This window comes from Solenopsis invicta, chromosome 3 (assembly GCF_016802725.1).
Source record: "Solenopsis invicta isolate M01_SB chromosome 3, UNIL_Sinv_3.0, whole genome shotgun sequence".
Taxonomy (NCBI): Eukaryota; Metazoa; Arthropoda; class Insecta; order Hymenoptera; family Formicidae; genus Solenopsis; species Solenopsis invicta.
In genome coordinates, this window is record NC_052666.1 from 237,064 (window position 1) to 258,539 (window position 21,476).

At 36.7% G+C, this 21,476-nt stretch overlaps 3 protein-coding genes across 9 annotated transcripts; 1 reads left to right on the top strand and 2 right to left on the bottom strand.

Annotated features, from left to right (window-relative positions):
- Positions 1-35: 35 nt before the first annotated feature.
- On the bottom strand, positions 36-8,993 carry LOC105192979 (peroxisomal multifunctional enzyme type 2). Of its 3 annotated transcripts, XM_011157284.3 has the most exons (17): positions 8,896-8,993; positions 8,647-8,801; positions 8,126-8,263; positions 7,096-7,248; positions 6,719-6,991; positions 6,524-6,640; positions 6,128-6,258; positions 5,996-6,058; positions 5,860-5,920; positions 5,618-5,781; positions 5,401-5,524; positions 5,007-5,182; positions 4,533-4,709; positions 2,976-3,093; positions 2,440-2,637; positions 727-824; positions 36-645 (listed from the first exon to the last, which is right to left on the bottom strand). In XM_011157284.3, the coding sequence occupies exons 2-17, from the start codon at positions 8,699-8,701 to the stop codon at positions 526-528; spliced, it is 2,166 nt and encodes a 721-aa protein (XP_011155586.2). In that variant the 5' UTR covers positions 8,702-8,801; positions 8,896-8,993; the 3' UTR covers positions 36-525. The 3 variants fall into 3 exon arrangements, with proteins under 3 accessions (XP_011155586.2, XP_039302653.1, XP_039302654.1); XM_039446719.1 differs by lacking the exon at positions 8,896-8,993 and having other exon boundaries at positions 8,647-8,872; XM_039446720.1 differs by lacking the exons at positions 4,533-4,709; positions 5,007-5,182; positions 5,401-5,524; ... (8 more) ...; positions 8,647-8,801; positions 8,896-8,993 and adding an exon at positions 3,563-3,705.
- Positions 8,994-11,321: 2,328 nt separating this feature from the next.
- On the top strand, positions 11,322-18,600 carry LOC105192982 (mediator of RNA polymerase II transcription subunit 26). Of its 5 annotated transcripts, none has more exons than XM_011157289.3 (4): positions 11,322-11,789; positions 13,802-13,876; positions 14,317-14,577; positions 15,129-18,600. In XM_011157289.3, exons 1-4 carry the CDS (start codon positions 11,712-11,714, stop codon positions 16,521-16,523), a joined length of 1,809 nt encoding a protein of 602 aa, XP_011155591.2. In that variant the 5' UTR covers positions 11,322-11,711; the 3' UTR covers positions 16,524-18,600. The 5 variants fall into 5 exon arrangements, with proteins under 5 accessions (XP_011155591.2, XP_025993013.2, XP_025993014.2 ...); XM_026137228.2 differs by lacking the exon at positions 11,322-11,789 and adding an exon at positions 11,976-12,892; XM_026137229.2 differs by lacking the exon at positions 11,322-11,789 and adding an exon at positions 11,977-13,339.
- A 1,050-nt stretch (positions 18,601-19,650) lies between these two features.
- On the bottom strand, positions 19,651-21,459 carry LOC105192984 (NADH dehydrogenase [ubiquinone] 1 alpha subcomplex assembly factor 3). Its single transcript, XM_011157296.3, has 3 exons — positions 21,224-21,459; positions 20,750-20,864; positions 19,651-20,404 (listed from the first exon to the last, which is right to left on the bottom strand). The coding sequence occupies exons 1-3, from the start codon at positions 21,277-21,279 to the stop codon at positions 19,964-19,966; spliced, it is 612 nt and encodes a 203-aa protein (XP_011155598.2). The 5' UTR covers positions 21,280-21,459; the 3' UTR covers positions 19,651-19,963.
- Between the last annotated feature and the right edge of the window lie 17 nt (positions 21,460-21,476).

A 21,476-nucleotide genomic window follows, 5' to 3' on the forward strand; every position in this document is an offset into this window, starting at 1 on the left:
CGCTTCATCATTTTTATAGAAAATGATCCATAATCTTCAATTGATAGCTTTATTATAAATGTATTACAATGTAGCTATATATATATTATATATATAAAGTCATAAAATCAATATTTTTCCCAAACTGCAACAAATTCGTTATAAAAGTTTCTATTGAAACAAATAATAACAACATATATATGAGAATATGAATACCCTCAACCTATACAAACATTTCCATTAATACTTTGAGTCGGTTTCATCAATACCATTAAATTGGTCACCCAATTAATTTTGATTTTTTTCATAAGAATTGACTAATCGCATTTGCTGTTAGGAATGTTGTGGGAATGACCTTTTAGGAATGTTGTGGGAATGACCAACAATAACTAATCAATGAACAACAATTAAACAATGTTGACAATTAATTGGTCAATCATTTTAGTGGTGTTGGTAAAACCGATTCTTTGTATAAATTCGTAATTTACAGTAGTCTTTAATTGCGTATATTACGTTACTTCGACAACCATAAAAATATTTAGAAAATCACAATTTTGATTTATTAGCATCCATAAGAGTCTTCAATTTTTGTGTAAGCATAATATTTCCGGTTATCTTTAATTTCCCACGCATAAATGCCATCTGTGGATTTAATTTCCCCAATGCCTGCAACAATATTATGATTATAAGATAATGTTTAGAAAAAACAGGATAAAGGATACACTTTTATTTTTATAATTAACTTACGATTTCAACCATATCTTTATCTTCTACAGTGAGTGTCGCATCAGCTTTTCCAGATTTAGGTTTTCCTTTGTACACTTCACCCTTCTTTAAATCGAGAGCTATCAAGAAAAGCGAAAATTACTTATGTAGGATACAGCGATCGACGTATTGTTATCTTAAGGCTCCAGGCGCCTCAGTCAAGAACTCCGCGTTGACAATATAGCGACGTACCGATAAAATTAGAACTAATAGGCATGGAACGTGACAGATTGACGATGAAATTTTGTCGCACATGTCATTTCATTATTATGTGTTTCATTGTAAAAATGTGACTCGTCTCGTATTTACCAAATTCGTAAAAATGGACCGCGAGTAAAGTTTCTTTGAATTTTATACATAAAAACATATTTTTCACTCATTTCAATAGCTATGTCCATGTGTTTTCCTGTCTGAATAGGCTTTACTTTAAGTGCTTTTTTACTGACTGTTGGATGGAAAAAAAGATAGTCAAGGTCCATTTTTATTTAAATGTTTTAAAGCGATTTAAGTGCTTTTTTACTGACTGTTGGATGGAAAAAAAGATAGTCAAGGTCCATTTTTATTTAAATGTTTTAAAGCGATTTCGTTATCCAAATTCCCTTTCCTTACAAATGCTACGACGGAAATTTTTATATGTGATTTCTCACTTATAGCAAGTAGGCAGGAGCCTTAATCGATATTAAATGGTTCCGTAATTTAGAATACACAGCTTAAATATATCATTTCCAGGATTGGGAACGCTACATTAAAAAAATAACGCGTTAACGTTACTTCTTGTAAAAAGCAACTCATTGCTTTGAAAATAAGTTACTTTAGTTACTTTTTCGTTACCTTATACCTATTAAACTGTCAAATAATTTTTCTAATCTTTTATATTAATATCATATTTACTTTTTACTATTTTTATACTATACAATTTTTATAGAAGTTTAAATTAAACATTGTTTTTAGATTTTAAATCTCGTCACATTTTAAATCTAAAAATTAAATGCAAATTTTTTTCAACAATATATTTAACAAAAGAGATTTTAAGTTCTTTTACAACAATAAATACAAAGTTTTGAAAGAATCACGTACAATTTATGGAAAAAAAAAAAACATTAATCAATTGAATTTTCGTCAGGAAACTAAAACATTAAAATTTGTGGATGTTTTTTTTTTCAAATCGTGTGGAATCCTTTAATATGAAATAAAACCCGCATTTATTGCGTGATAAAAAGCATTCCATGTACACTCAAGAATATGATTCTTTCACTGAATCTTATTACAATTGCAATCCGTAATCACATTTGAATGATTGTGATTGATTATAAGTGATGATTAATCAAACATCATTGATCAATAGAAAATTCCAATTTTAAATTAATTTAATGATCAATTATATATTTAAGAACATTTTCCAATTGTATGTACATTGCGCATTATTTTTTTTTTTTTTTTTTTTAATTCATTGCTATTTGATTCAAATAGAAATATGTATTTTGAATATTTGTATCCAATCAAGACTCTAATACGCGATTATTGAATAAATAATAAGGCACTAAAGTAACGATAAAAGTAACGGCTGAATTCGTTACTATTACAGATATAAAAAAAGTAACAAAAACGGTTTGTTATGGCGTTTCAAGTAACACATTTCTTCCCGACCCTGGTCATTTCTCAGAGACGTTATCATAAATTTCTGAAGCTACTTACTCCATTCGGATGCTTGTTTCCCATTGTCAGTAATATTGTAAAGAAAAACTGCATTAACTTTTTTAGCTTCGCCCGGATTTTCTTTTACTTTTTCCGCAATAGTCACAAATATAGCATCACTCTCCATATCTGTCTTTCCAGAACACGGATTTGTTCGTGGTATTCCCATTTTAACTTCCAATAGATCAACGTAAGCACCTGCAAAATAAAATTATCTATTTTTATCTCGCCACTCCTAAGACCAAAGATGGAATTATTAAAATAATAAATAAAGTATAATGTTTTAAGATGTATTATAAAAAATTTTTAATGATTATATATAAATGAGTATTTGAAAGTATTTTAAATAATCCACCTCCTATGTTCACTGTTTTTCATTAATCAAGTTTTGAAATCTTTAAAAATATTCAAATTTATATGCTACACGTAAACAAGTGTTTATATCTTATCTGATCATATTGAATGTCGAATTGTTTTAAATATCCAAACAAAAGAAAAACATTGTTTTACAAATAAATTCTGCGATAATGACTGACCTGTGTTAACTGGCATTCCAGTCTCAACGATAGATGTTTGAAAATGTATTCTGTTACCGTTGCGCCACATATCAGTACGTAGAGTCTGACCTGGTATAACCGGCTTCGCAAATCTCACCTAGAATATTTTAATATAATGTTACATAACGCGAGGATGTCCATATAAAATATCATACTGAAACACTAATCTTCTTTATCACGAATAAAACTGCGTAAACAGATAAAATGATATGTTCACTAAGACGATTCAATCAGAACTGATAACATGGACAAAGGTAAGCAATGTAAAATGGACAGTCATGGTCAAGGTAAAACATAGTATAAGATTATTAATGCATTAGCACGAACTTATTAAGTTTTTATTAAGTTATTATTAAGTTTTATTGCATTTATTGTCCCATCAACGGATTCAATGACTAAATTGATCAATTTTAACTTGTAGACCTTGTCATCCTAAATATCTAGATTTCTTACTATATAATTGTATATTTTTTAAATTTATATTATTATGTGTGCTTATCGCTATATTATATTATTATATTAAATATTTACTTGTTATGATATATGAAAAATACTTAATAAATTACCCGAACTTAATGCTGTTCAACGTTGATGTAACTGTGTAAAATCTCTCGGCCATATGATCACTAAGTGTCGTATCACGCTTTACATATTATCTGCTGCTATTTTTAACATCTGCGCAACAGATGAGTGCGCATTTTCTACATATTACTATGATAATTAAGATACGCGAGTATCTCGTATCTCGTTCATAAACTTTTTGCTATAAAGTCTTGCATCCACGATACTAGAAATCGTTCCGATATTTCGAACAGAAAGAATTGACCAATCGCATTAATCAGTTGACCTAATTATTCAAATGCGATTAGTCTTGGACCAACTTTTAGCATCGTGTACACAAAGCTTAAGACTTATTAAAAGTTATTTTTAATATTTTATGGTTACGCTATAATATCGCCGTGTTATCATTGCCGAACCGCAATGGACCAGCATTGAATTTTGATTTTGACGCGTGCAAAAATGTAAGAAAAAAAAAGAAAAAATCTCGTTTTCTTTCCTGAGCATTTTTAAAACAAAAAATTTTAAAATAAAAATCAAATTTATTACAATATTTCTATTAAAAAATATATAATCTTACAAAGGTGACTTTCAAATATTGTCAATATCATTATTTAAAATAGCAAAATAATATTTTTTTTCTTTCTCAGAGAGAATCTTTTTTTTTCATTCTTGAAGTAAAAATATTTACTTATCATCATGACTTCACGTTCGGTTTAAACAGAGTACGAACACTTGTAAAACAAAAATGCAAAATGCAAAATTTTCCATAAATACACCTAAATCTTATCTTTCTAAATTAACACAAATTTTATATTATGCAATGAACATGCAGTTTGTTTTGACGAGTGCACATAGTCATCGTGACAAACAAATTTATATTCTACAATTTGCATTATCAATTAGTTTGCATCTAACTTGAAGTAAGAAGTTCACCTTGAAACTTTGTAAATATCATTTTCTTAATAACAATTATACCTTAATAGATTTGAATAAATGTGGATCTCCAGCAGCATAAGTCTGAAGAACATGGCGAACAGAAAATCCCAGAGAGCACAACCCATGCAGTATTGGCTTTTTGAATCCCGCCATCATGGAGATATTAGGGTCAATATGCAAAGGATTATAATCTCCACTTAATCTGTACAAAGCAGCCTGTAAAAATATGTGACACAAGTTGGCATACACATATAACTTATGTACAAATGTATACAAAGACACTTTAAATTTAAATAATATTTTCGTTAAATTTATAAATGCGCGAAAAATGAAATAAAATTACTTAATTTTAAAAATAAATGTGATATGATAAATTTACTTTTTAAAACAGCTTTCTAGTTTTAAAGTTTATTAATGTTATTTATTTAAGTGTATTTTCATGTATTTTTTAAGATATAAATTCTAATTTTGATAAGAATATATCCAGCATATATTTTTTTCTTTTTTTTTTACCTGGTCAACATTAGTCTGCTGCGTAACCGTTGCATCTGGACTTCGAGTGGGAGGGTCAACGGTTGGAATAAGAAATGTTGACGTCCGTTTTCCTTTAAAATTACCTGAACCAACGATAAATGTAGACATCTGTCCTGTTGATAACTTCTCTCCGTTTGCTGTATTGTAAGTATCATCTAAAGAAGTATGAAACGTATTACACATAGCATTTACGCTAAACATATGGATTATCGCAATTTTTCATACTTGTCATACACAAATATTTTACATTAATGAGATTAATCATTAATATTGTATTCGTATCACGAATGATACTCTTAAATGAATATGTACATTAATTAGAATCGTAATGATCCAATCGTATTTGATTAAATTAATTATAAAATTTGCATACGTTGAATTAAGACAACAGCGCCTTTTCCTTTGTCCAAGACATCTTGAATTTTAAAGCGCGTCTCCACCGTAGCTTCCGTAGGCAATTGCTTATAAACCTCTAGATATTGCTCGCCATGAAGTATCTACAAATACCAATGTAATATAAAGTATTCGTATATAAATTTGGGAATAGCAAATAAAATAATACAAAGGTTCAAAAAAGTCCATAGTCATACTTGTGTTGGATCAACAGTTGTAAATGGAAGAGCGTCTTGCATAAGAGAAGAAGTCATGCATCCCATAGGTCCATACAAAACGTAGAAAGTAGGTAAAATGGCAAACTCGTCGGAATTTTCATACAAGTAACGCATATCAGTTGGTTCTTCAATTGTAGCTCCAACTGAAATATAAAACCCCCTATTAGTTTATGTAAGTTAACATGAATATATTATAGGTATATTCAGTCTGTTTAACGTACCTCCGAGCGCGTACAATATAGAATCACGGAAATTATAATCATTCCTCATAACATGGTCTACCTGTGAACATATTATCGAAAAATAGAATAAAAATATGTTCTATGATCAACAAAGATTTTACAGAATGCGACTTACTTCATTTGAAGGAGTACCATTTTTCGTGCTCTCGAGACAACTAAACAGTTCTCCCGTTACTTCCTGAATAGAAATTCCAAGAGATAAGAATTCGTCAAGTTAAATATAGATAGGTGTACTACACTCTTTTACCTGGAGCGAATTAAATCGCTTTGCTGAAGTCATGTCTGTTATTTTCGACCAATTATCTCGCACATTTTCTGGTGTAACGTTGTCTAATAAATTTTGCCGCAAAACGCAACCCGAAGAGCGGATTATGTGACCTATATAATTCAAACATGTTATCCTTTATCTGTTTTTGCATTATTTGTATTCTCATTCTAACAAAAAATAAAAATATAAAGTATAAAAATATTTATTCTATATCTTTTTTTCTTATAAGAATGTAAAATAAATATGTACATATTTCAAACATTCAATAATAAGTTTTAAAGCTGATTATATATTTATTCGTAAAAAAATTTAATTTCTTTAATAAAAGTTACCAACTGTAGGAACTACTGAACATCTTTACTAATTGATACTTACATTTGCCAGCCCAACCTAATGCCGCTTCAATTATCGAGCCATTTTCTGCACAATTTTCGTGGCACAACCAAAAAACAACGGGTGCTATCAACTCGGGCTTCAATTGCTCATAGAAATCTGCGAAAAATTTCATATAAATTAATTTTCCAATTTATGGAGATAATTATAAAATAGGTATCACTGACGATTCCTCACCCGGTGGAAGAATATCTTCAGTTAAACGCGAACCAGCAGTGGGTACTATAACGTTGGTGTAAATATTTTTTTTTGAGCCTTCAATAGCCAACGTGTTAGCTAATCCTACGAGACCAAGTTTCGCCGAGCTGTAATTGGATTGGCCAAAGTTTCCATAGAGGCCGCTGTTGCTTGACGTAAAAATTACACGGCCGTAATTCTGTTTGATAAAGTACGGCCATGCTGCTTGAGTCGTTTTCATTGCACCTTTCAGATGGACGTTGTGTATCATGTCTAAAAAAAATTATGTGATCATGTATAGATATATGAAAAATTTTAAAAATCATGATACAAATACAAAGAAATTGCTAATATTATATTTTATAACATATACATACCCCATTGAGCGTCCGTCATCTTTGCAAATGATACATCGCGCAGAATACCGGCATTATTAACGACTACATCAATGCGGCCGAATGTGTCGATTGCAGTTTTAATGATTTTTGCGCCGTCCAGCACGGAATCATAATTCGCGACAGCTTTGCCTCCTAAAGATTATTATTTGCTTATCATTTAATTATTCCAGAAAGTAATATAATGCATACAGAGATAGTTCAACATGAGATGTTAATTTTAAATATTATACAAATTACTTGAATAATTGTACAAAAAGGAAAATTCCAAAAATGAACATATACACAATTGCTTTGGAAAAACACAAAAGTTACACACAAAATTATGTATTATATATTGGGTTAGAACAAAAGTTTGTAGTTTTACATATGTGACTCAATAAATCTCTGCACAAATATCTAAACATAGTCTTTGAATTTTAATTAAAAGACAAACTTTTTATTCTAACTCAAATTTTATATGATTTATGTATTTATTTTAAAATACTATCATTTTTTTAGATAAAATAATACATGTTTATTTAAGTACATAATTTACATGAAAAATGATGACAAGATTAATGGCAAAACAAATATGTATGTTTTCTTGTATATATGGTATATATAAAATATGTGTATGTGTGTATGCAGTATATAGTTTATAGTTAGTACATAATATATACTAGATGTTTCTTACAGTTCTACCTATACATAGATTAGCATATATTAGAATTATTCAAATATTTTGCATAAGTCAGATAATTATATTATTTATCTGTACCTTCAGCTTTCGCCAAGAAGTGGGACTTGGTTTATAATTGATCAGATAATTTTAAACAGCTTATAAAGCAGCTATATATTAATCACTAATAAAAAATTGGATTTGTAAAAAAACGAATTCCAACTATTTCTTACAAAAAACATATTATTTCATCTCATTATCAAGAAAATTAAAAAATTAATAAAATTATATCACAAGCTATTATATCACAAGCTTTTTTATATCAAACACATTACACATCATACAAATTACCATTTCGCCGAATTTCTTCAACCACAGTGTCTGCACTTTTGGTACTGCTTCCATCTCCATGTCTGCTGCTTCCTAAATCATTTACAACAACGCTAGCTCCTCTAGATCCAAACAACAAGGCATAGGTACGTCCCAATCCTAGAAATTATATAAATATTACACATTATCTTCCATAAAAAGTATATATAGCTAGGTAGACTCTCAACTAATTGAACACTACTTTCGTATTTAAAATACAAAAATCATTTGTTTAGTTTTTCTTTACTAAGTAACTAATTGAAAAAAATATTGGATACTGCTTTATCGCAAAAAAACTTTTTCTTAGTACAAAAGGATTTTATTTTTATTACGTAAAAATATTTCCAACCTTTAAATTATATTTTACATAAAAATAATCATTAAACAATTCATTAAGGAATATGATAATAAATAATTATAAAATATAACCAAACGAGCATATGGTGCTAGTTAAAAAAGTATGATACGTGTAAAAATGTTTAAAAAATAAAAAGATCATTTACCTGCACCTGCTCCTGTCACCACGACTACTCGACCGTCAAATCGTAGATCCTGCATCTTTTTGCGCACGAAGGATTTCAACCGTAAGACACTCCGACTGATTTGTGCAAGTCGCAGACGTAATACACGTACTTATCAACTTACGCGCCGAGAGAAACTGAACAAACGAAAAAAAACACCCGTAATGATGAAGCAGAATAACTGTTTCGCGTTTAAAGTCCACCCAGTAATCTCATTACCAATACACGTACATTACATATGCATATACATTTCCTCATACACCATACATACTGCGGTCAACTTTTTTAATTTGACGTTTGACGTTGCGTTGCATTTCGGGTAGAGTCCTATAATTATCAGAGAAACATAAATTGGCACTAGCATGCTGATTGGCTGACAGCGGCCACCAATCAGAATTGGGAATGTTAGGCACAGCTGATTTTATTGCATTCCAAAACCGCACTACAGTAAAAACCGCACTGCAGTATTTTTAACGTAAACTGTAACTTTTTAGTTACTGTAATACGGTTTTCGAACGCAGTCCTGTGCAAAATAACCTCAAATATATCACACGACCCATCGTAATAATTGGAGTTCTGTCTGTTTTGTTTACAAGCGAACAGCTGTGGGCCTGAAATGGCGTTCATAAGAGTCGTCGAGGGTGTAAGTTTGTGCTTCTCTGATTATTTAGAAAGAAGCATAAAATCGTGGGACCAATGAGCATCCAGAACAAAGTCGCCATATTGATTTATGAGATTCTCATTGGTTTATCGGTCTTTATGCTTGTCCAGTGTTACGTATTTCACGTGCAACAGGCTTTAGGTTCGCGAATAAAAAGATAGGATTTAACCGATGCGTTTTGGAACGCGCCACAGAACGGAAGTTTCCGACTTCCCGAGTTCTGAAGCTATAAACGTGAAAAACGTAGCGAGAATTCCGCAAAAGGTTGCAAATTCCATGTATTATCAGGAGGGCGGCCGATCGTCATCGAAATCGGATGTTCACGCAATTATTTCGTCACGATCGCTCGCTTTCGCAATATCTCCATACTGTGCTGTACTGTGCCACGATGCACATGACCCCTTTCGCCGCCCCTCCTCTCCCTTCGTGCCCTCTCCTCCCCCGCGCTAACCCCTCTTTAACGCACGTCGGCACTCCACTTCCACGTTTCAGGACCTCTTTCACCAGTCTAACCAATCGGTTAGTCCATTGGAATTGACCAATTGCATTGCCCGTTGTGTGAAATAACAAATGCAATTGGTCAATTCCAATAGATTAATCTCTCGGTTAGCTTTAACCGAGATTGGTGAAAGAGGCCCTCAGCTAGCTTTTCTGTGTTATCCATAGATTTCCGTCCTCCCCTTCGAGAAACGCGATTTATCCCTTTATCTCGGATGTCAATTCGTCGCGATTCTCGTCCCTGTCCCTCTGGACGATCGAACTGAATTTCTATCAAAATTAAAGCGAAATCTTTTTTTCTCGATCGACTTCGTCTACCATTATCGCTATCCGGCGATCACCTCTCTACGCCTATGTATGACCCCGATGTAGTTTTATCGTAATAGATAATTACGAGGCGAGAGAGGAGATACCTCGGATATAGGGTGAGATGCTTGAAATTATCACCTTGATTGCATCAATATTACCTATCGAGAAAAATGGGTCGTGCAAGAGTCACGGCATCATTTCGTCGAAAGGCCGGATTATCGTGATATGGACCTATCTCATTTCAGGCGCATCTAGCTGATCCCAACGACGTTTGTGCGAATAAGATATGAAAAGGCGATTAACGAGGAAGAAAGCGAATACTTCCGAATAAAATCAATTATAAAATGCATCGTTATGGTTACTCGATCCTCTGCTACATATTAAATAGGACGTTTGTCCGCGCGTGAGATGCCTAGAAAGATCGATTTACGCAAATTGTGTAGTTCGATCTGGAAAATTCTGTCGAGAATAAAAGCTAGGTCGACTACACGGAATGTTCTCGAACGGGAAATTCATGGATTTTTGTGCGCACTCGACCAGTTTTCCTCCGTAGGTGGTAAAATATCGACGTAAATCAGGCTGGCAATTTCGAGCGCCTTACCCCGTATATACTGGATGGTAAGACTACTCATCGGCGTGAACGCTGGTGGGCAACGATTTCACAGACGTTACAAAAAAAGTTTTCCTCATTGACATCCGATACGGATGAGTCATCGGAGAGCACCGTTGGCGTTTGAAGCACGTAGCGGAGATACATACATACGCCAGTGGTACGAACGATCGCTATTTACGCGCGATATATCGAGTTTAACGCTTAAATTCGTACGATCGCCTCTCTCCGTTATTCGACATAAAAATGCATGTGTACACACGGCGCAAAGTACGTGTGGCACGCGCTGCGTGACGAGCTCGAAATTCTCGTTGTCATTTATCGAAATCCGTGCAACGTGGTCGCTGCTCTCAGCGCAGCGTAGCGCAACGTAACGCAACGCCAAACCAAACGCAGTGCAGCGAGCGATCCACCGTTCCATCCACCCCGCGCGCGTTCGTTCGTTCGTTCGTGGTTCATGCGCCCGATGCGCCGCCGTTGCGCGTCGAGCAGCGCCAAGCGCACCGAGTGTGGCACCGAGGGCGAACTGAGACGCGCGAACACGGCCGAAAGCGTCGTCGGAGAGGGCGACGAAGGAGGAAGAGAGAGAGAGCGAGGTCCTGGCGGCGCGACGAGCAAGGGGCAAGGGACGAGGGCGAGTTTTAGGAGAGTTTCGCGAGGCGAGAAGCGAGGGGAGAGGGCGCTCGGGTAGACTCGGCGATCTTCGGTCGACCACTCGCGTCGCTAGTAGCGCTTCGGCGCTCGACCAGCGCTTGGTGGGGGTAGAGACGATGCATGGGCCTCGGCTAGGAGGCACTCGGGAGGCAGGGAGGGCATGCGAACGACGGTGGAGCGCACAGTTCGGTAGTCGCCATTGCGAGTCTCCCTCGTGCCTCGCGTATCGCGACCGATTCTGCAATATACGCGTGGAGCCTGGACTCTATTTTTCCGCTTAACCTAATACAATACATCCCCCCGTCGTGGGCCCCCATGCGCGATACCCCGATGCAGAGATATTGCAGCGAGCTGACCGAAAAATTGTTGAAATCCCTTGACAAGGAATACAATGTAAGTAAAGGCGGAGTGTGGTGTGTCGCGGCGAGATGCACCGCGCCGTCTCCGTGTCCGTACGCGCAAACGGCTATCGGGCCACTCTCGATCCCCCGTCCGCCGTGTTGCTGCCTGTACCAGTGACGTGCGCGAGAGTGCCCGCTAGAGTGACAGCGTGTACGTGTATGTGTACGCGCGCGCGCGCACACGCGAGAGAGCGCGCTGTTGCGTGTGTGCGTGCACGCGCGCGCGCGCGTGTGTATGTGTGTGTGTGGTAGCGTGGCGGCCCGCGGCCGCGCGACGACCGACGACGACGACACTCCACTCATACACTCGCCACCGTCACGGCCGTCGTCGCCGTCGCCGCTGCCGCCGTCGTGCGCCGCGATGCCGCGCGGCAAGACACTACTGTTCCTCTCTCCGCGACGAGGCTCGCGTCACACGTAGCACGTAGACAGAAAGAGAGAGAGAGAGAAAGAAAAGATAGCATAGCATAGGATAAGATAGGATAGGATAGGATGGAATGGAATGGGATAGGATGGAATGGAATGGAATGGAATGGAATGGAATGGCGCGGGACGGCGGGCGATCCGCGCGCACACATACATATGTATCCCGCTCACTCGCTCTTACGCTCTTCGCTCGCTCCTACACATTCATGGCACCCTCACGCACATGTTCACTCACCCACCCACCGCCGAGTGTACGTGCAAGAGAACGTGTGGGAGAGACAGAGAGAGAGAGAGAGCGCGCGAGCGGGAGGAAAAAGGACACCAGTCGAGTTGGGAGTAACGTAACGTAACGGTGTACGTGTGAGAGCGCGTTCCCGACTACCTGGCTACATAACCTCAATCGGAATGACGCGTCCCGACGTAAACCGATGCGGCTATCTAATGCTACGGTATCCTTCCTCTCCCCCACGTTGTGCCCACGGGCCATTGCGACTTTACACGTCGGTCGGATCGCCCACCGCTGTTGCTTCCTTCGATGATATTTCATTGTCTCCCCCCTGCCTTTCAATTCGGTCATTCGAAATTCTATTCATGACGGTTTTGTCGAAAGAAACGGGCGATCGGCGATCCTCGGTGCCGCGACACCGCGCGAGGAATCGCTGCCAGACGGTAATCTCGTCCCCGTTCCCGGACAAGGGGAGACAGCCATGCTGCGCCTACTCGATAAAATTGCTACGAGATTGTTATATTGCTCTTTGTGATATTTTTGCGCGAATCCGACGACTTTGCGCACTTTACGAGAAATGTATTCTGCTAATTCTTAATTGAATTTCTCCTCAACATTATTCGTATTAAATTAGGAATTTATAATTTTTGAAAGCCACTTGTAACAATTATAATATAAATCAGCAAATAAATTTAATATTTTACTTGTAAATTAAGTTTATGAAATGAGAAATATTGGACAATTAAAAACAAATGCAAAGTTTGAAGCTCCTATATATAACAATTCAAATAAAGCAAGATGAGATTGAGAGCCGTGCTGGGTGTTGTGCGCCAAAAACAAAACTTGTTATAGATTCTAAGTTTTGTTCTGAGGAAGACTGTTGATTAAAGGTTGAAATGTTTACTTATTTAATTTGGTATTTGTTTTTGTTTCTGGCGCACAGCACGACTCTTAAGCTCGTCTTGCCTTATAAGAAATATTGGTTTTTTTTGTGGAAATGTATTTTTTTCTTTTGCATAGATAAATTTGATAATCTTGGAAAAAAATTAATAAATTAAAGTTCATGTATTTCACATAACTAGTTAAAGTTAAAAATTACACGAGTTGAGTTAAAAGTAATTAACCTTTTTACTTTATTAACTTTTAACTTTTTACTTAGTTGCTATCCAACTTTGAGAATTATATATAGTTTATATGTATTTTATCCGCGAATATGTTTTTGTGCAAGTACAACTCTTTATTTGAATCTTCCATTTAAAAGCTAAATTTTTCGATATCAAAATCTAATTATATCTTTCACATGCTTGTAAATGGAATAAACGTGTGTTAAAAATTACTTGTCGTTATTCCAGGTCGTCGATATGCGAGCCGTTATCGATGTCATTTCGGCACTGGAAAAGACGACAGTTACTAAAGAGGTGTTGGAGGTAACGACCAAATAGATTATCAACAATTATTTGGCATATTACATATACTTATAATTTATAGCGATAATTTGCCATTCTATTGTTTCATATCATACATGTTCTTTCGCTTTATATTGTAGATATAATAGATAATAAGAATGACTTGTAGCAAAAATGTGTACATGTGTATATGTGTAACACTTTTGTTAAATACAGTTGTAATTAGTGGTTATTGATACATTTTACATTAATAAGTTATAATTACTCGTAATGAAATAAATGATAAATTTAATTGAAGGTAATATACAAAAAGTATACATATACATAAAAAAAAGTATTTACTTCTGTAATAATTATTATCTTAAGCATGAAATTTATATCGATACTAGTGTTGAGCAGGAAATTTGTTAATATTGTAATAAAGACAAGTAGCAGTTGAACTTGAACGTAACTTTTGGTAGGCTACGAGACTTGGAAAACACGTCAATGAGCTTCGTCGAAAATCGAGTAATGAAGCCTTGGCCAAGCGTGCGAAGGATTTGGTACGCCGCTGGAGAGACATGGTTCTACCGACGGTACAGCCTACCCTGGCTGACACGGCACCACCGGCTCTCAATGGCGCGAAGGAAGTGGCCATGAGGAATTTCAAGCCACAGAGCCCTGCGTTACGAGAGTTAAAGCCTCACAGTCCTTTATTGATGAAAGATGCCACTCCTCTTAGAGTAAGTTACAATTTTTGAAAGAAATTGCTTGTTACCAAGGAAATAACAAGGACAGACATTTTTTACAATATGTTGAAAATATTTTTTAAATTCTCCTTGATTTCCCTATGAAATAGACTATATATATATAAAAAAAGGACTGAGTAAAGTTAATTTAGTTCAATTAAATGAATCTAGATTAGAATAAGAAAGAATAATTCTGTATGAGAAAGAAAAATCAATTAGAAATTTCATGAAATTATTGATATGCATTTCTCACAAAATTTAGAGTTAATTATTTTATAACAATTTGTAGTTTACGATAATTACTTTATTTTCAGAACTATTGTTTCGTCTGTATAAAAAATGTACTTAAATTTGATTCACTCTATAAGATTCTACAAGTTTAGACACAAAATACTTGGAGTGTTATTTAAGTGGCACTTGTAACTGATACAAAGTTGTTTTCGTACATGTATCTAATATACATATGCGTTGCATACTCTGTATATAAAATGAAAAAAGAAAAGTTAAAAGTTCCTTGAGTATTTATCGCAAATTTGTGATCGTAGGTTCTCAGTCCGTCACTATCTGTGCACAGTGAGCATTCACGATCTCCTAACGCGTCTTCGAACAACAAGCAGTCAATTAGCCTGACGAGCAATCACAGGATAAGTTCGTGCTCGAGGAATGCGTCCCCAGTGCTCGGTAGCTCGAATCAGAATCACGTAACGGAAGCGGTGCCGCGTACACACAGTTCTAACAAACGACTGCGGAAAGAGGAGAGCAGCAAGGACCAATGTCAATACTATCAATCGCCGCATGGAACCGAGTCGACGACGATAGAAGAGGCAGCGAAGAAGCAGCGGCTCAACGGCGAGAACATAAGTGGTAATTTAAATTCGCAAGTGCCTAGCCCCACACTGAAGGGACGAATCTCCGATTGTTTCGCGGAGACCACCTCCCTCGAGACCACGAACGACGTCGAGTCGGGCCCGAAGAAACGTGGCCGTAAAAAGGGCAGCAAGTCCGCGAAGCGACAATCGTTTCTCGAGGACAGCGTGAAAGAGAAGCTGGCCAGTATCTCGAAAAATCCCAAGTTGAAGACCACGCAGGAGCTCCTGGCCGATCTACAGGCAAAAGTAAAAAACAAAAGTAGTAATTGCAGTCCCGTCATCGGCAGCGCGAATGCCCTACCTAGTCAAAGCGTCGCGGAACCTCCCCGCATGGAGGATGTTCTGCGAGGTAGCAACAATGAGCAAGTGTCCAAGTATCTGCGCTGCTCAAGCCAGAAGAACTCTCAGAATCTTAGCAGGAGTCTGGCGCTAGCAGCCTCCTCGACGGTGGAGACTTCCTCGACTGGCAGAGCGCAAAAAGCGACTCGCGGATTGAGATCCGCGGAGAATTGTCGCGAGTCGTCCTCGCCCGAATCCTGTCAGGACAGGTTGCGCGAAGACGATAGGTTGTCGGGTACCACTGAGACGTCGACGTGTCGATCGCCGCCGTTGCAGCGAAACCTCACGATCGAGGAGATATTGGCCAAGTTACCGCCCTTAGATCCCAGCTCGATAGACTGGGGCGACGACTGGAAAGAAGCCGAACAACGGAACGAAGCCGCAACCGAACGCTTTCCGCCACCGCGGGACGTTACTGCCGAGGATCTCGAAAGGTTACACGCGCAGTGTGTCGAAGGACTTAACGGCAATTTTCAGCCGAGGCTGTCGACCGCGTGTTCCTCCGCGGATGGTGTCGACGATGAGCGCTCGACGACGACGACGACGACAACAAATGCTACGGACGCAGGGAACGGGGGAGTGCCGTCAGGATTGTCGAACGTCGATAGTGTAAAAAGTGTGCGCAACAACCAAACTGACGATGTGGAATTTCGGGAGTGGCATCAGATGCTAGCGAGGCCCAGTTACCAGGGCGAGATCCTCAACATAATGCCTTATGTTATTATCGATTAGTGATTTTATCATCTTATTCTATTATTATCCTCTGTCCTTCCCCCTTCTGTCCTTGAGAAAGAAATTGTCAGGAGAATCTACAAATGATGAAAAACGGCCAAGCCGATCGAGAAATTCGTTTGGTCGGTTGGTCTATTAAAATTAACGATTTCTATTGCGATTCTGAGCGTACTTTTCATTTCTATCTTTACGCTGACGCGTCGCCGCCGCCGCACCACCGTCACCACCAACACCAATCACCAACCACCATCACCATCCTCCTTGCCATCATCATTCCCATTAATATACAGCCTATCTCGCTATCTCGCTGAACGTACATGTGCAACCCCGCGCGGCGAATAGCTATTCTTTTGTATCATCACCGTCATCATTACCATCATCGTTATCGACATCAACATCGTCGTGTTAGAATTATTATAATTATTATTATTATAATATTAATATTATAATTTATATAATATTAATATTATTCCTTTTTATTATTATTATTATTAATATTATTGTTATTAGTATTATTACGTCGATTATTAGTCCCTGCTTTTATTCCTCTCCTCATAATTATTGTTATTGCCATTATCATCGTCATTGTAGCTACCATCATTATCATCATCGTCACCGTCATTATTATCGTTATCGTTGTGCTGACGATAAAGAAATTAAGAGACCACTAGGAAAAAGAAAAAAAAAAATAGAATCAATGTTGAATTATGATTATCAGGACAAGAGCAGCCGCATGATTGGTTTTATAATTGCACTGTATATGCGGAATGAATTGTTAACTGTGAGATATAAATTACATAGGTATGGAATAACGCGAATATATACCGCGGGATGCGCGTGCTGCGATACGAGTATTGCATTATTTTTACACAAAATAAAAGTAGGCGTCAATGTGGCTCCTGACTTCTCATTTTGGAATATTCAGAAATGTACGACAATGAATGATCGCTTCTCTTACGCGTTAATTGGCGTTAAGCGCGAGAAATTTATTTATATCTCTATTTTTTTTTCTTCCATCACACGTCGTGTTCAATTCAAAATCAATCCTAAATTCTATTGAGGGAAACAAAAGAAAGTTGGAAAAACAGATGCAAGGATTACTCTTGAGAACTTATGGGAAGACACAGACAGATATAGCATAAATGCATAAACAAAAATTTGAACAATCGTCATGGTCTCCAAGACATTTTCAAGTATTTCACAAGACTGTTACACAGGGACTCTGTCGCGCGACTGTGCAGAGAGCAACGCGATTTCTTCAAGCTATCAATAAGTTTAGGTACACCGGTGCCTTAATCAAGCTAGAGAAAAGAAAGAGGAGGGGGAGAGGGGAAATATATTTGTCTAAGTGCGTCATAGAAGTTTTTTACTCAAAATTTTTTTTTGTTCATTGCACCATTGCGTTGCGATTTATGGCGAATGTATCGTAAGGTCGTGCATTATTAGACGGCGGAAAAATTAACGAAATTAAATATGGACGCGACACAATTTTTCTCGTAGGTGCAATACCAGACGTCCCTAACAGCACAAGATATCGTATGAACATTTCTAGAATATTCTAGATATCGTACGAATATTCGTACAATATCATAACATCGTACGTATATTTATACAATATTCATTAGACATATCATGTGCTGTTAGGGACAGGTTTAAATTTGATAATAAATACACAGGATGTGTCCCGAAAAAAAGTTTACGGAGCTGAGTGAATTATAATAAAACGAGATTTCGAAACGGTTGCGTGTCTCTGGTTTATCTCTCTCTCTCAGAAGTGATCCATGTCGAGCTCAAATATTACGATAAGGCGTCTAGTCCAGTGAAAGAATCGAGAGAATTGTTTTTGTAGAGCTGCGTTCTCAATACATTTGTTAAAACCATCTGTCTACATTTGGGCGAAATAACAACATGCAAATCCTTTGATTCTCAGCCGTTTCTCATCCTCGTCATTTCCTCGTCCTTCGTGATGATCCCTCTGAGACTTTCCTCTTATCGGAAACTTAGGAAATCGTGACCTAGAGAAAAGGATCTCACGGCACATTGGTTGAGTAAATAATAAAAAAAAAAATTGTATTCATACAAGTCATCCGTTATCCGAAAGCTACATCCATGAAAAGCTTCAAAAGTGGCAAGTCACGAATTTCTTCCAAATCCCCTATTAACTTTGTTTTATAATAATCCATTCAGTCTCGGAGATTTTACGACCCGTCTCTTGTACATTTCTTGTGTGAAATAAATCAAGTTGAATATACTCTCATTCGTCAACAGCATCGTTTATTATTCATAGCGTCTTTCTGTCGTTCTTGAACAATCAAACAGATATGTTTACCATTTCGTCTCGCGTGTGAAGGACGAGGAAGTTTTGAAAAGCGACAAGTGTCGAAGCGAGGAAAAACTTGTCTCCGTACGTTTAATACGTCGAGAAATTATTTTCCGATATCGTTAAGGTGTGCAACACCCATTGGGCAGGCAGCGTGTTAACGATGTGCTCGACTGGATATTATATCGATGCTCCGACAAAAACTGACGCGAGACACGTATGCCGTTTTTCAAAATTCACGCTTCGCCTGACCAACGGATTTATGCGATCGTGTCGGATGCGCCTATTCTTTCGGAGAGTTTAAAAACTCGAGCATATAGCGTTTTTGTTTTTTAACACAAAACCTGAAGACATCTGAAGGTCGGTAAAATATCGAGGTCGCCACTGATAGGGTTCTCGGACCCTACGAGGCTTTCCTCACGAGAGTTCGAGAAGCGAATAATGAACAGAGTATTGCTTCTTTTGTTGACATTTGATTTCGAATCTTGACTCGAAATAAAATGTCAATGAAATGTAAATATAATAATTCGTGCGTCTGCCTCGATTTTAAACTTTAAGAACATCCTTGATGTTTTGAAGGCTTACAACTATTTCAAAGTTCACCGTTATGTTGTTAAATCGTTTTATTGTTAGCATAATTAATAGCAATGCCGTTTTAATAGCACTGAATGCTGTTTACACGCACGAGATTTATATTTGCCGTCTCATGAATGAATTTTTACTTTCATCTTGAAATTTTGTAACGTGCAGATTTGTGGATCTCCTCCAAAAATCTCCAATTTCGTGGCTAAGAAACGAAAACGTCGATTAATTGAGAAATACTTTGTTGTAAAGTGAAACGATACAATCTCATTTTCTATCAAGATATATAATGCTGATATATACATAATTGTTTTTTAAGTAGTACAATCTAAACGGTTTTTATATTTGATTTATCTTGTCAAGAATAAATGTTTCCAAATAATGACAGAAACAAGAGAAACGTTTTACCTTGAAAATACTAAATGAGTAAATTTAAAGTTTGATTCTATTCTTACACATGATTTACAGAAGTTATCTTATTATACAATATAATACAGTCTTCTGAAATTGTTATGTATATGTACATGTACAGGTTCTATCATTTTGTTGTACTTTCCGCTTTTTCCCTGTTTATTTTGCTGTCTGTAGCAGCATCAGAGTCAGCTATTTGTTCCACAGGTTTACCCCGTTGTAGCTTTGGTAGAAGTGTAGCTCCTTTTCGAGGTATCAATGCCGCAACGACGTATCTGCCCTCCTCGTTGACAAAGTTGAACGCTGTACACGCGTTGTGCACAGAAACTATCTCCGTAGTAATACCGAGCTTCTTCACACATTTTCGAATATTTTGAATGTAAGAAAAATCATATTGATCGTCCAGTCCGATGATCAAGAGATCAGGTTTTGGCTCCAAAATGGTGAATAACGAGAGCGACGCGTCGTTTATGTGCTTGCCGGACTGAATGTTCCAACAGATAGCGTTTCTGGGAAAGAGCACCATCGGCCCTAACACTTTCGTGCCAACGTTTAACGTGAATCCAATCTAAAAAAATAAGAAATTATAATCTGGAGTTAATGTACTGTTGCTTATATTTATCCTACATAAAATATGATCCATATAAATGATTACTTTTTTTAGATAAATTAACATTATGTAACAGTCAAACAATTTAACCAGCAAATTTTTCTTTGATAATGTTTTTTTCCAATAAATATTATATAAGTACTTTCTAGAGATGTTAAAGTATATGTAAGTCATTAAAAAATCATTAAAAGAAGCAATGAAAATTAATTAAATAGAGGTTCTAGGAAAAACAACATAAGGCATTAAAGGAGACAATTATGTGGAGTATTAAAGAGTAATAAAATGTGAAAAAACGAGAATTACCTCATCGCAATGAGTCACCAAGAGTCGAGAGCCAATCTCCTTGCTAATGAATGTTACAGTGGTTTTACCTGGGCCTTCATATGCGTATTTAGTTACACGTGTAACGTGTAAATTCCTGTAAAATTGTATATACATCAAAAGGTATCTTTCATAAGCAATTTCTTGGGGATTTCAGAAGCAAGATCTTTATGAAAAATTAGAATAGTGAAAAATAAAGAAGTTTAATTTTTTTTTATAATTCTAAATAGTAAAACGATTGTATTTGTCTTCAGTGCGTCTTATTGATACATAAATTAGTGTTGATCATTACTTTCATCTTTAAATAATTTAATTAAAATTCTTTTAATCACGAACGCCACACGACATTCGCAATTGTTATACAATCGTCAGCGAAACATTTTTTTTTTTTTTTTTTTTTTTTTTTTTTTTCATAACAATCAGTCACCGGTTTCATGCGTTTCGTACGTCACGCACCTGCAACTTCGCAACGTTTGTCTCAGCAGACACAATTTGCCTATCACGTTTGTCATATTATGGCCAATTATGCCGGGGTAGATCTATCGCGACGCGAAATGCACATTCAGGACATCCAGGTTAGTATCAACTTTTTATGACAGCGTGACGCACCGTGAGCAAAAATTTATTATAGGTTAGGATCGACGTGCGTTCCGAATCGTCCGTCTCTTTCTCTCTCTCTCTCTTTCTGTCTTCTTTCTCTCTTCCTCCC